Source organism: Leopardus geoffroyi, chromosome A1 (genome assembly GCF_018350155.1).
Source record: "Leopardus geoffroyi isolate Oge1 chromosome A1, O.geoffroyi_Oge1_pat1.0, whole genome shotgun sequence".
Taxonomy (NCBI): Eukaryota; Metazoa; Chordata; class Mammalia; order Carnivora; family Felidae; genus Leopardus; species Leopardus geoffroyi.
Genome location: NC_059326.1, coordinates 140492415 through 140508083, shown reverse-complemented (window position 1 = coordinate 140508083; position 15669 = coordinate 140492415). Strand labels below are relative to the sequence as shown.

General features: G+C 46.9%; 1 protein-coding gene across 1 annotated transcript in view; it reads right to left on the bottom strand.

The window, feature by feature from the left end:
* Positions 1-13730, bottom strand: part of IQGAP2 (IQ motif containing GTPase activating protein 2) — a 298032-nt gene extending 284302 nt beyond the window's left edge. The window contains exon 1 of the mRNA XM_045496003.1: positions 13354-13730. Within this exon, the coding sequence (XP_045351959.1) occupies positions 13354-13399 (46 nt within the window). The 5' untranslated portion in view covers positions 13400-13730. The remainder of the gene's footprint in view (positions 1-13353) is intronic.
* Between the last annotated feature and the right edge of the window lie 1939 nt (positions 13731-15669).

The window sequence follows — 15669 nt, the reverse complement described above, 5'->3', positions numbered from 1 at the left end:
AGCAACCCTCTGTTCTCCATATTTAAGAGTCTCTTACGTTTTGTCCCCCTCCCTGTTTTTATATTATTTTTGCTTCCCTTCCCTTGTGTTCATCTGTTCTGTGTCTTAAAGTCCTCATATGAGTGAAGTGATATGATATTTGCAAGACATCACTCTTGAAAAGTTTTTTCAAGTTTAAAGATCTTACTACTCCTCCTTGGGTCTGCATTATTTACACTTCCTAGGAAAAGAAATGTTCAGCCAGACAAGGAAGGATCTGGCCAAAGATTATGTATTAGTATTTAGAAAGTTCACATGTCACAGGTATTGTTACCCAAATTCAAAATGTTGCCTTTCAAACTAGAGAAAGAAGAAAAAAAATGTCATTGCGAATATGGGCCCAAAGACAGGCTATGTCACAAAACTCAATTGGCACTGGCTTGGAGGCAGATAGAGGATTAAAGGATGACACTAACATGCCTAAGACTACACTAAAAAGTTCCTCAAGTGGCAAAATTAGTCCCCGACATGATCACAAATACACACACTTGAGTCATTTTCAGAGCAATGTCCCATTCCTCACATCCCTTTTGGGGTAAACATCAACTCGTTTTTCAGATAGAGACAGGAGCTCAGGGAAGTCCTACTCCACATCACACAAGTAACACCTTAACCCCCAAGCTCTCAGATGGTCTACGCTACCCTTGTCTTCACAGCGCTTGACGCCTCTCATGGTTTCAGGCTTAGAGTATTTCCACCACAGCCACCGCAGGTTTTTAACATAATTCAGGGGACAGTGGCGACTTCCAAGGGGCCAATAAGCTTCTAGACTCCTATATACTGGGATCTGTGTACTGTTCACAAATATTTTCCTCCCAATTGGAGTGACTAACATAGCGAATGCAAACTCCAAGTGAAGGACATTCCAAAGCTGCTTTTTTTTACCTAAGGCTCTGATCACACTTGACCCCTGAAGGCAGTGGTCTGCAGACTCCGTGTGAATTACACAGCATCCAGCACTGGTGGTCAAATCAAAGAACAATAGTTAGTGGTCTCCTCTTTTTAGGCTGTTTAGAGTTCTCTTGGTCAGTCAGGAGAATAATCCCTCTGTTGTTAATGGCAGCCATCTTTACCGTCACTGCAGACACGACTTCTTGAGTCATTACTGCTTTTTACCAATCAGTTCCCATATGTTAAAAACCTAAGGCACCTGGCTGGCTCAGTGGGAAGAGCATGGGACTCTTAACAATCTCAAAGTCCTGAGTTCGCACCTCACTTTGGGTGCAGAAATGACTAAAACAAACCAACAAACAAAAAACCTTAAATAGTTACTGCCCACCTGGGATTCTTTCCCTGTCGCCATTGCCAAGTTCACCTTGCTGATCTTTATGTTTTTCATCCAGCCTCTCAACGATCTCTATCCCAACTACAGCAGCCTAACAACTATGCATCCTGGCCCTGTCATCACTTCAGCCTTTCGGTCGGTCTCTCCATCCGACTCGCCCTTACACACACACACCTGGAAAATTCGCTCTCCATCGAATGCTTCCATGCCAAGAGACCTGCTTTTCAGACTTGTAATTTTCTCAAGGCAGGGTTTATATCCAACAAAAACTTTGCATCTTCATCGGGTAAGGGCACCTATTAGAACTGTTCAACTATAAAAGCATTTTCATAGAAAATTTGAAGAGGAAAAACATTTTTTTTAATTCACCCATTACCTCATTACCTAGATGGAACCACTGTTGACATGATGATTTACTTATGTGCCAGATACTGGGGATACGGCAGTAACCAAAAAAAAAAAACAGTCCCTACCCTTAAGGTGTTTCTTTTATTTTGTCCATGTTTGTCTTCAGAGTAATCAATGTAGTATAGTATTTTTTTAAACTCATTCGATTGTTATGAAAGGCCCTTGCCAGAGCCTACATTGAAGAGGAACATATAAGCACCATCCTCCAAACTACTGACGAATTCAAAAGAACAGCAGCAAATACCTTTTTGGAGAACAGAGGAAGAAATCTAAAGCTGTATCCACAATTAGTGCCAAATGAAAGGACTTTGTCAACCTGGTTCCAGTGGACAGGTAACTATCTTTTCATTTATGTTTAATTTTTTTCCCTTTGGAAAGTAAATCTCTGAAAAGAAATCTCAGAATAAAAGCTAAAGCATGTTTGTATTAGCTCTGAAACGACCATTTCTCAGACAAACTTGTAAGAGTTCAGTAGGAGCAAAGCTCTGGGAAGCCACCTTCCTGGATCTTCTATGGGGTAGCACAGTTTTGCGGGGCAGGGGCTGAAAGGAGAACTCCTACCCTGTACGGCTGGCTTTATGACCAACACCTCCCAGCCCCCTTACCTCACCTGTGGGAAGCCTACTCAGTCAGCCCAGGGCAGACGTACCCAATGGCCAAGGAGGAGTCAATTAATTCTAGCTGGTCTCAACTGTCTCTTTTTGGGACAGTGAGGAGTAGAGGGGGGATAGAAAACATTTATATGAAACATGCTAGAATCAAAAGCCTGGTAGAAGAGGGGAGCAGAATGAAGAATAATCTGCAAGTGCCAAGGTGGGAAACAGCCTAGATTGTTGATTTCTCACAGCTCCAACACACATCCCAGGTTATACCTAGTGGTTGAGCTTCGCCGGACCCATGAATTTAAGCTTCACTAACTTTCTAGAGGCAGGAAGGCCTGAGGGGTGTCAGACAAATCCACCTCCTCACCTCCCTTCTGAACCCCCACAGCACTAGGTAGACCCTGCTAGTGCTAGTCAAACTCTACAATGTGAACCAGGCAAAAGGCTAACACTTATTTCAAGTGACTCCTTCCCATCAGGGTATGTTTCCATCATGAACACTTGGGCTTTCAAACCAGCAGCAGTAGCAACAATCAACTGGACCCGAAAAGAGACAACAGGATGCTTAGTAACTGCAGAGTTCCTCACTCAAGTGTGTGAGTAACAGCTCCACACTCTTTTTTTAAGATGACAGTAAAGTACAGTGCAGGAAGCCAATCCCCATCCAACTTGATTTAGAAACAGGAACAACGTGCATTAGGATTTCTTACACATACACAAACAAGGATAATTTGATCTCCACCCGAAGTAAGATTCATTCAATTTCCATACAGATAACTAAAGCATGTTCTCGTGAGTATAAACTTTCAACAGAGTATGGGCCCATGATTTTTTTCAAGTTAACTCTACCCCAACATGGGGTTCGAACTAACGACATTAAGATCAAGAGTTGCATGGCTCTATCCACTGAGCCAGCCAGGCGGCCCTGGGCCCAGGAGGTGAAGCCCACTTTCTGTTAAGGGGAGAAAAGGGCAAAGAGGTGAGGAGAAACCCAAGGGGCAGTAGCGACAAGGGGGAACCACCATCAGCCTCACCCCCTGCCCAACAGTCAAGGGCTGCCTCTACAGGGGCACATTCTGACCAGGTACGTTCCCGTGTATTAAATCACTTAACCCTCTGAGCAGGGACTGTCCCACCTGCATGTTACAACTGTGGAAATTAAGGCATACAGAAATTAAAATAACTCGCCGAGGTTCCAGAGTATAAAAACAAATCTAAACATTAAACATTTGCCTGCAACTTGAAAGCTGCTCAAATGATCTTTAACAGATAAGAGAAACAAGTTCCTCCTTTACAGAAACAGTACAGACACTTGAAGCAAAACCAGTAATAGCAGCAAATATTTATTGAACGTTTTCTCAGTGCCACAGCACCAGGCTCCCAGCTAGGTAATGAACATAAAAATTACCTAAGTATTTGAAATATATGTTGCTTCTATCTCTTGCAAATCAAGTCCTTTTAGATGGAGAGGACTAAGGAAATGGGTTGACGTTAAGATTGAAATCACATCTGCAAATAAAAATATGAGCATGGAGAAAGTTACCAGGAACTAATCGACCTTAATTTTTTTTTAATGATATAAAAAGGTCTTCCTTCAAAGGTCTGATAGCAATGGATAGCAAAAGGAGAATAACTAGAAGTCATCTGTGGGGATCCCAAGCAAAAAATGCAATCATAGGAATATACACTCTTGTCGGTAATCAATAGCAAAATAAACAGATCTGTAGTTTCCCTGGGATCACTTCTGCCTAGCAATGATATTTCGGCCAGCATGTTCAACTGTTCTAAAAACTGTAGGGGTTCCTGGGTGGCTCAGTCGGTTAAGCGTCTGACTTCCGCTCAGGTCATGATCTCGCCGTCTGTGGGTATGAGCCCCGTGTCGGGCTCTGTGCTGACAGCTCGGAGCCTGGAGCCTGCTTCGGATTCTGTGTCTCCCTCTCTCTCTGACCCTCCCCCTCTCACACTCTTTCTCTATAAAAAAGTGAATAAATGTTAAAAAAAATTTTTTAAAGATAAACATTGAAAAATTAAAAAAAAAAAAACTGTGAATAAGTGAATAAAAAATATTTCAAATTGTTCTGAAGAGAAAGAGGAAGAGGACATCTTTCAAACCTTACTGTCCAGGAGCCCCCGCAAGTATCAGAGCCCGGAATTGCCAGCTTGGGGCCTCCCTTTTACACAGAAAGAGTTGCCAGCTCCCTCAGCCTCCCCAGGGGCTCTTAAAAGCACTGCCTCCACCTAGAAATCCTTGCGAAGTGGACCTCACTCTCTCCTCAGTGGAGATTTTGGACTTGATCTTCCCCATCACATTTGTTTCCAGAAGAGAGGAAAGAAACCTTAAAGACAGACCCAAATAAATCCTATAATATAAACACAAACTTAGAGAGAAACCAATGCCTGGATTTGTGTGTGGTGCAGGTGTGTGCTCAAATCAAACACAGGAGGAACAAGTAAAACCTTCAGTATTGTACCCTTGTGTTTACACTTATTTCACAAAAACCTGCAGGCGCTGTGAGGGGGGTAATTGCATATTAGGAACGTCTGTTCGTTCACCTTGGCCCTTGAGCAGTGCAACAGAATCACCTAGAAGGCTCTGCTGCAAGGGTGCTCGGCCGACCCCCAGTGATGCTCTACTCCTGTTGCTTCTCCAGAAACTGCTCCCTGCAAACCACTGCACTGACAGGAGGAACAGCGGTCAGCTCCTTTCAGGCACATGGGCACACACGGCCCAATCCAGGATTGTAACATTAAAGAGAGTCCACTTGGAATTTAGTTACATCTCTGAACCTACAAACCAACTGGAAACGTGGGGTCAGCCATTTTCCATTAGCCATTTCTCTTTTTTGGGGGTTTTTTATATGAAATTTATTGTCAAATTGGTTTCCATACAACACCCAGTGCTCATCCCAAAAGGTGCCCTCCTCAATACCCACCACCCACCCTCCCCTCCCTCCCACCCCCCATCAACCCTCAGTTTATTCTCAGTATTTAAGAGTCTCTTATGCTTTGGCTCTCTCCCACTCTAACCTCTCTTTTTTTTTTTTTTCCCTTCCCCTCCCCCATGGGTTCCTGTTAAGTTTCTCAGGATCCACATAAGAGTGAAACCATATGGTATCTGTCTTTCTCTGTATGGCTTATTTCACTTAGCATCACACTCTCCAGTTCCATCCACGTTGCTACAAAGGGCCATATTTCATTCTTTCTCCTTGCCACGTAGTACTCCATTGTGTATATAAACCACAATTTCTTTATCCATTCATCAGTTGATGGACATTTAGGCTTTTTCCACAAGTTGGCTATTGTTGAGAGTGCTCCATTAGCCATTTTCAACCCAACTGGGATGCTGGTCATTTGAAGGCACTATATCTCTAGTGAAATTTGAAAAGTAACAACTGTCCCAAGTAAGAGGAAATGAGGGGAAAAAAAAAAGAAGTGAAAGGGGCACCTGGGGGCTCAGCCAGTTGAGCGTCTGGCTCCAGCTCAGGTCATGATCTCAGGGCTCCTGAGTTCAAGCCCTGCATTGTGCTCTCTGCTGTCAGCACAGGGCCTGCTTGGGATTCTTTCGCTGCCTCTCTCTTTCTCTGCCCCTCCTCTGCTCTGCCACGTGCGCACGTTCTCTCAAAAATAAACAAACGTTAAAAAAAAATAAGTGACAGAAACCCTGCTGTTGTCAAGATACTTTTCTCACCTCATCTCGGAGAATTTTCCTTCTGCCATGGTTTGGAGTTAGTTGTGCACTTCCCGGGCCGCAGTCAGTCAGGGCCCCATAAGGTCCGTGTCTACCTGCCTCTGGATTCATTGAATGCCTTCAGTACCATACGCCTCATCCTCATGCAGCATCCTTGGTCCTATCCTGAGCCAAACCATCTGATAAGTGAGCCCATCCGTAGGCATCCCCAAACCTAGAAGCATGGTGTGGGCATCTGCGAGCAGCAGACACAGGGGACCCAAACGCCCACGTGCACAAACTTCACCGGACCCCTGCAGTTTCCAGCACCAGGCACTCCAATCACCCCCAGCCTTCCCACAATTCTCCACTTCACTGGGCCACTCCCCTCTCCAAATTTACTGGAAAGTTAAAAAAAAAAAAAAAAAAAGTGTACCCAAGCTACTTTTTTCAAGACAGCTCTAATTGCCCATTGGTACCCACAAAGAAAGGATTCCTTGATAAATCCCCTTCCAGCTACACCACCCTGCCCCAACATCTATCCTACAACCTAAGCTTCAACCCCACACAAACTACCCACACAACACATACAGGGGGATGCCTTTCGCCTTGACCTCCCACCTTCAAGGTCTTGTTCAAATTCACAACTCGTGAAGCTTGCCTGTTGCCCCATCCTAATCCACCCCGATGTCTTCCCTTCCACAGAACTAGTAAGTGCACAAACAGAAGTATAAGCATCAGTCTTTATCTTGCAGGTTCTCACAGGCTGTGCCCATCTTCGTCATTTTCGTTTCATCTGAACCTGCTGTACTTAGTAGGTGCCCTGTTAATGGAAATTACCACCACACGTTTCGTGCTGTGTGCCAGAAACCACATCAGCCACCATTACAGGAATAGAAAACACCACCCTCCGAGGTACAGGAGAAAACCCTAAGGCTACTCAAGCAGTCAGTGCCCAAAAAAGGATTCAAACCCACATCTACTCCACTCCAAACCTTTTGCCATTTCACAGACGCCATTCTTCAGCCTTTCAAGGGAGAAATAAACTATTAACAGTCAAGTGAACAAGTCTGGCTCACCTGTCAGTCACCTCATCACAAACGTCTGCCTGATTTCTCATCAACCCCGGATTTTAAGGCATGGCCAGTATACATAATAAAACTGCATTTTAGGGGCGCCTGGGTGGCGCAGTCGGTTAAGCGTCCGACTTCAGCCAGGTCACGATCTCGCGGTCTGTGAGTTCGAGCCCCGCGTCAGGCTCTGGGCTGATGGCTCAGAGCCTGGAGCCTGTTTCCGGTTCTGTGTCTCCCTCTCTCTCTGCCCCTCCCCCGTTCATGCTCTGTCTCTCTCTGTCCCAAAAATAAATAAACGTTGAAAAAAAAAATTAAAAATAAATAAATAAATAAATAAATAAATAAATAAATAAAAATAAAACTGCATTTTACAAATTATCCTATTTGGAATCACTGGAGCATACCTCTGTATTATGGAAAAACTGTTCTTTCATTTTAGTGCCTCAGAGTCAGATGGGAGGTCTCTACACATATATAAAATCCTTTGATGAAGTCTGGACCCGCTCTATAAAAAAGCTCAGGTATTCTTGTATGCTTTTCTTAAGGGTGGGGAGGAAACAAAATCCAGTTTAGACAATACCATGCATCTGCTTTTTTTTTTTCATTTTCTTAAGGTTTATTTATTTTGAGAGAGAGAGAGAGAGAGAGAGAGTGGTTGGGTATGAGCAGGGAAGGGGCAGAGAGACAGAGGGAGACACAGAATCCCAAGCAGGCTCCATGCCGCTAGCACAGATCCCAGTGAGGGGCTCAAACTCACTAACTGTGAGATCATAACCTTATCTGAAATCAAGAGTAAGACGTACACTGACTGAGCCACTCAGTCGCCTCACCGTATATCCACTTTTAGAAGAGCACACTAGCCAAATAGCTACAGGTTTGGTGAGTTTGATAAAATCATGACACACCGGGAAGAAAAAGAGGTGGAACCCCTATGAGTAATTCAGAGAAGAGAAACTGGCAATAGCCACTGAGCAAAGCCTTCAGGCCCTGGTAACACCAGCTGTCAAGTTGGGGTCACCAGCCAGCTGTGTGGTCTTGAGACGTTATCTTGGATTTCAGCTCCTCTGTGAAATGGGGAGACTGCTGGCCCTCTCAAAGGTACTAATAAGCACGTGGTAACAAGTGCTCATGAGAAGAACCAGCTCTTGCCAAGTGCACAACCTGAATGCCCATGCTCAAGTGCCTGCCCTGTGCAACTATAGCTGACCAGCCAACAGAAGTCGAGTGGACTCTGTTTCTCCACTGGTTACCACAAAGACTTGGTGCATCAGAACTGTTTGTATAGTAGACTTTTAAGCAAGTTGTTAAAAAGCTTGCCTAGCGGGAGGGTAAGGGGCAACGGCAAACCAATGGTTCCCTAGAGAAAAAAGGGGGTTAACTAACCCCCTAAATACTAAATTCTAAAACAACCTTGGTATTACAAGCTTAAACTCTCCCAAACAAGTCATTTTGGCTAACAACACGTGTAATTAAAGTTAAAAGCATACTAAAACCACACTTTGGCTGTTGACCTTGAAGATCCTTTGGCAAAACTCAATCAAAACAAATAGCCCATGAAGGAATAACTTGACTTTTCGTCTTGTTACCCACCCCAGTACTCCAGCTACCAGGTGATTTAGAAATCTCGCTGGTGAAACAAGAGCATTATCCAACAAATAAACAAAACGTTCACAGCACCAGCCAGAACAGCCCCACCCCCCACCCCAGCACACTTGCGGCTGGCACAAGCTTCTGCTAGGCTCCTGTTGCATTTTCTCAAAGAAACAGGGTAACACTGACAACTATTCGCTTTAGGACGTTTCTCATGAGAGAAGTCTGCAGAGGGTAGAAAACCACAGTGCTTGCCAAAAACACATTGATTACTACCCCTCCCCCCCCCACACATAGTAAGTACCTAAACGCTGACTGGTATCAGCTCTGAGATCATCAGAGCGCAGGGTCATCTTTTGCTATCAGTGATGTTCTTAACTCTCAAGTAACTGGAACAAAACTTTTGACAGATCATGGTGGCAGTGTGTTTTGACAATTATTTTGGCTAATTCATTATTGTTCATTACGAGAGCACAAAAATTACTTGCAAATCATGCCTAGCCATCAGTGTCACTTAAATTTGGTTTTGAGTGTAAAAAGATACCCTAGTTATCTTATACAACATTCTGGTTCTAAAGTAGTAAAGCTGGGGCACCTGGGTGGCTGAGTCAATTAAGCATCTGACTCTTGATTTCGTCTCAGGTCATGGTCTCACAGTTTGTGGGATTGAGCCCGGCATCAGGCTCCATGCTGACAGCACAAAGTCTGCTTGGGATTCTCTCTCTCCCTTTCTCTCTGCCCCTCCCCTGCATTCTCACTCTCACTCTCGCTCTCGCTCTCACAAAATAAGTAAACATTAGGGGCGCCTGGGTGGCGCAGTCGGTTAAGCGTCCGACTTCAGCCAGGTCACGATCTCGCGGTCCGTGAGTTCGAGCCCCGCGTCGGGCTCTGGGCTGATGGCTCGGAGCCTGGAGCCTGTTTCCGATTCTGTGTCTCCCTCTCTCTCTGCCCCTCCCCCATTCATGCTCTGTCTCTCTCTGTCCCAAAAATATATAAACGTTGAAAAAAAAATTTTTTTTTAAAATAAATAAACATTAAAAAATAAATTAGAAAGCAATTTCCACCTTTCCCTTTTGCCACTTATTCCCTGCAGCACTACATGAATGAGCTGGTATTTCAGCTTTGTTCGGTATTCACAGGATACAAAATAACTTCATAGGTTGCAGGAGAGGGTGGCCAAAGCGGAAAAGCAGGGATTAAACAGAAAAATGATTTAATTTTAATTCCGGGCTCCCATGTGCCAATCAAAAAGACTTCAGCAATCTTTCATGTCCGAAATCCGAGACGAGTGCCTTCATGGACACTCATTGAGAAACCCCTCAAGTGCAACTTACTATGTGGTATTTTACCCACACTCAGCCTGGTGGAAAACAGCCCTGAGTTCAGTGAATTAACTTTTTCAAAAATTATTAAATTAAATGACATTTCAAGAAGAAGAGAGATGGCAGAACAAAAAAATACACCTAAAACAAGTTTAATACCAACTACTAAAAAGTTGTTCACAAAGTCCAGTCTCAAATACCTTTTACTCAGAATGTACAGTACTGGAAGTTAAATTACAACAACGTATCAAATAAATTTTTTATTTTCAAGAGATAGAGCATAAGCAGGGGAGGGGCCGAGAGAGAGGGAGACACAGAATCTGAAGCAGGCTCCAGGCTCCGAGCTGTCAGCACAGAACCTCATGGGGACTTGAACTCCCGAACTGCATGATCATGACCTGAGCCAAAGTCAGTCGCTAAACTGAGCCACGCAGGTGCCCTATTCTGTTCATTTAATGTCAGGGGTAATACCTGTTCGGTATAGTTTGAGGTTTTGTTAAACTAAACCTGTATTCACCAAACTCAGAAACCAGAAGAAGCACAATTCTGTAATCAACACACCAAGGACAGTGCATTTTCCTTCATTCCTTTGCCAGCTTTCCTGTAAGGAACTCACAGCACTGTTTGCAGTCTCATGTTGACAGAGCCCCCAAATCAGACCACCACCAGAGATGATGTATTCTAATACATCAGAGAGTCTCCTTTTGCATGAATAATGAGTGTTCCTTAACATTGACTAACACGGAGGTATATTCAACTAGATTTTTTCAAAGAAACTATGAGCATACAACCATTCATGAGCCTAGCAGCAAAATAAAGAAATGTTCATGTTAATGACATACAGCCTATTTTACTGAAGTCTGAATATTTTAGGGTGACCATAAAGTCTAGAAACTATCTGGGGCACCTGGGTGGCTCAGTCGGTTGAGCGTCAGACTTTGGCCCAAATCATGATCTCACAGTCCGTGGGTTCGAGCCCCGCGTCAGGCTCTGTGCAGACTGCTCGGAGCCTGGAGCCTGCTTCCAATTCTGTGTCTCCCTCTCTCTCTGACCCTCCCCCGTTTATGCTGTCTCTGCCTCAAAAATAAATAAACATTAAAAAAAAATTTTTTTAAAGTCTAGAAACTATCAAACACTTTTAGTCAATGACCAAACAACGCCAGCACTTTTTTTTTTTTAATTTTTTTTTTCAACGTTTATTTATTTTGGGGACAGAGACAGACAGAGCATGAACGGGGGAGGGGCAGAGAGAGAGGGAGACACAGAATCGGAAACAGGCTCCAGGCTCCGAGCCATCAGCCCAGAGCCTGACGCGGGGCTCGAACTCACGGACCGCGAGATCGTGACCTGGCTGAAGTCGGACGCTTAACGGACTGTGCCACCCAGGCGCCCCCAACGCCAGCACTTTGTGAGCTGGGGGAAGGCAAATGGGAGTGTTTCCAACAGGTGGCACCCCACTCCATTACACCAGACTCATGAGAGAAATGGAACAATTATTTCCAAAGAAAGTGGCTGGGGTGCCTGGGTGGCTCAGGTCATGATCTCACGGTCCGTGAGTTCAAGCCCCGCGTTGGGCTCTGTGCTGACAGCTGGGAGCCTGGAGCCTGCTTCGGATTCTGTGTCTCCCTCTCTCTCTGCCCCTCCCCCACTCGTGCTAGGTCTCTGTCACTCTCAAAAATAAATCGACATTTAAAACAAAACAAAACAAAACAAAGTGGCAGTGTGGAGTGTTCTTCATGCTTGTGGGATCTGAACCTCCTTGGCTGCGTTTCTGACGTGGGCTAGGTCCACAGGTCTATTTGATGAATATCAGGCACATCACAGATCCATCTGTTTCTGCATGTGAAAACGTTACACTAACGCACTTCACTCACTCCAACTTTGCACACACATTGAACTCCTGAGAGATGACCCACCAAATACATCATGCTTTAAAATGTGCATCCAAAGCCATTGGGGGGCGGGGGGTCTATTTGCCTAGTTTCCAGAACAGGGTCGTCTTATAATTTGACACAGTGAAGCTACCATATGTTCCCAGAGCTTGTCACATAAATAAGAGGCTTTCGCCAACCTGTGGGTGACACCACACACACTGAATGACCACAGCATGGCTCCTCGAATCCAAGGAGCTCTGCTGTCTGTGTGCTTTACTACAGTGTCATTAAGGCTGCAAAGAACCGGGTCCTGGCGCGCTGTTTCATGCATTTCCCGAGTCTGCAGCTGGCTCCTCAGGCTTCTTCCTCATTGCCATACACCAAACGGGTCACATGGCAAAACTAACTTCCTATCTCTAACTCTCCATTCCAAGACTAATGGGGAGAAAGAACTGACACACGTTAACTCCTCCCCTCCCACCCCGCCCTCCCAAGCGCACAAAACAACCCTGCATCAGGTATCACCACCTTAACCCAAACCTGATTCCTCTACCCCAAGGCCAGCCAGGGCAAAAGATTAACCAGTGGTCTTCGGCCATGGGTTCACTGACAGGGCCTGCGATGGACGCCAACTTTTTGTTTGTTTTAAAGGAAATACTTCCTGGCATGTTTAGCCAAGACTCTGAACTCTGTACATGAAGCCACGTGGTTGGTGCTAATCTGGCTCCATCTACTCACGATCCGCCAAAGCAACCTCTTTCCGATGGCAGCAGCCCCTGGCTGCGTAAATCGACACCATCTCGTTCAAGTCACACGGGCTCCGACCGGATCCTGGGGAGCCTAGCTCTGCGTCCTCTCCCCCACGGCAGTCCTGGCAGGGTCATAGGGCAGCAGGGAACAGAGGGGTTGGGCCCGAAGGTGACCCTTTCAGCAGCACCAGGAAAGGATTCACACAAATGGGGCGCAAACTGGCTCTTTCGGCTCACGTGCAGCTCGAGGGAGCAAGGTAGGAAGAGAGCTGTTCCAGGAGAACCGACTTTGCCACTGGTAGAGTGCGGGGGCGCAGTACTCGCGGTGCCCACCTGTAGCCACGGCAAACTTTCCTTCAGAGTTGCAACAATTCAGTCCCTGACGCCACCCCCTGGTCCGAGCCGGCAGCGGCCCGGAGCTCCAAGGGCTCCTCACCTGATACCCCTAAACCCACAACCGGGCCCGTCCCAGAGCTCAGACTCAGCACTGCCTGCGCGCGCCCCGGCGGGGTTTTCCGGGCAGAAGACTGGGGTTGCCCCTGAGGATCTGAAAATTGCGGGGAGAGCGGGAAGACGCCGCTCACTACCTTCTGCAACTCCAGCTCCCAACTTTGCCAGCCACACAGCTGCTGCCCTCCGGCTCCCTCCGCGGCGCGCACCCGGCTCCCTCGGCTTCTCCAACGCGTTCCCCGGGGAGGGGTCTCCCCAAGGCCGCCGGAAGCCCCGCGCACCCGGCGTACTTACAGCCATAGCGGGGTCTCTGCAGGGACGGCAGCTCCTCGTGGGGCATCCTGCGCTGTTCCGGGGGCCCGCCCGGGGCGCGCCCCCCGCGGCTCCCCTCGCTAGCCAGGCTCGCCGGCTCCGCGCCCCGCCGGCGCGCTCGTATCCGGCCTCTCGCTGCCCTCCCCCGGTCGCCCCGAGATGGGCGACCCGCTCGCGCGGTGCTCCCTGGTCGGCGCTCGCTGCAGCCGCCGCGCGTTGACACCCGAGCAAAAGTGAACTCTCGTCGTTCGCTCCGTCCCGGCCGCCGCCGCGTCCCGGGCAGGTTTCCTTTCTCCTGCAGCCCGGCCCCGTTATTCTCTGCGGTGGGAGCGCGCGCCGCTGAGCAGCGACCCCTACCGCGTGCGGGGCGCAGCGCCCGGGCCGCTTGAGCCCGCCCCTTTGCTGGCCCGCGGGTGGAGGAAGGGGCTGAGCGGGACGCTGGGGCGGGATCCCCTGCAGCTGGGGCCCGCGGCCGCCCAGCCTGAATTTGCACTTCTGGGGTGTTCCGAGAGTGGAAGTGAGCCCGCGCGGAGAAGAGCAAGAGAAACCGCAGAAGATACAGGCAGCGCCGTTCGCCCGGGGTGTTGCCGAGTTACAGGACAAACAGCGCGGTTCTTTGCCCTCTGGGGGGATCGCGCGAAGCCTTTTTCTTTTTTTTCTTTCTCTTGTTCGGGTTTTTTTTTTTTTTTTTTTTTTCCTTCGAAAGTTGCTTCTGCGACTCTTTGTCTACAAAATACAGGGTTCCCCTTTCAGGACAAGAAACTGAGTGTGTGTGTGTGTGTGTGTGTGTGTGTGTTGGAATAGCAAGATAAACACTACCCAAGCAACCACTCAAAACACGACTCTGAGTATCCTCCGTTCACTTTCGGCCGGCTCCCCCTCCGCCCCACACCCACCGTGCACAGAACTGCCGCCCAGCCCAGGTGGGATCGCACACCACGAACATCTTTTCCGGCTAAGCTTTAAAGGAAATTAAACTGCTTGTGGCTTTTCTAAAAGGGGTTTTCTAATGCGGTCACCTGGAGCTGTTTTTCTCTTTGTGCCTCAGAGTGATAACATCTGGAGGAATGTGGGACCGTTCTATCCCTGTGCCCTCACCTGTTTGTCACATGTGGGATGCGGGGATGACCACGTGGCCGGCAAAATAAAATAATTGAGGTAGAGTGGTGAGATTATTTGGAGAGAAAGTGCGTAGTGACACTATTTTGAAGTAAGCAGAGATGCAGACAGTGGCCAGCTGTTTTCCATTTCATAGCGGTGATGCCTTCCCTTGAATCTCTGATTCTGGGGCCCCACCCTCATATTATCCAGTTCAGTTGCTCTGGGCTATCGCCGGTGAATTTGCATTTCTAACAAGCTGCTGGGTGATGCTGACACTGCAGATCTGCAGGCCCTGCTTAGACTAGTTCTTTTTTATTTTTTCTTTTTAATTTTATGTTTAAAAGTGAGCTGCTTTTTTTAAAGTTTATTTATTTTGAGAGAGGGAGAGAAGGTAAGAGAGAGCGGGGGAGGGGCAGAGAGAGAGGGAGAGAATCCCCAGCAGGCTCCCCCGCCGTCAGCATGGAGAGCCTGATGTGGGGCTTGAACCCACAAACCTCCAAATCATGACCTGAGCCAAAATCAAGAGTCCCTCACCCAACCAACTGAGCCACCCAGGCATCCAGGAGAGTAGTTCTGTTAGAAAATAGGCACAAGGGATTTCAATTGGACTGAGGGAAATCTCAGGTCGGAGAACAAGAGGATTCTCTCCTCCTCCCCTATTTTTTTTTTTTTTCTTTTCTGGAAGCATTAGATTCTCATCTGGTTGGAATGGAATGAGTGGGGTTCTTCCTTAAAGAGCAGATGCCTCTAATAATAAGAACAATTCAAAGGTGAAACAGACACATTTTAAGTTATAGCACCCTGTCAGTGTTCACGCTGAGGGGAACATGTCTAGGAGAATTTTCTGTGCTTCAGGAGATGCTGAATTGGAGGATAATCTAAAGTTCATTCCGTCTCTATGATTCCATGTCTGAAGTACTAACAATGAAACTCTTACTTGCATATATCAGTTTTCAGTGTGAATGGAAAGTTCAGGCCCAAGTAAGTGGGTAGTTTATGTATTTAGAGATGAGGTGAAATCATAAACTAGAATCGTTGATGAAGGTGATAGGATTTGAAAGAGTGCCTTAGGGTGGACCTTGAAAAGTGGGTAAGAGATACACAATGTCCCCTCCAGGAAGACCAACAGGACAAAGGACAATGGGTGGGGCACGAAGGAGGTGAGGGTGGGATCTTTGGAGGTGATATCAGATCATG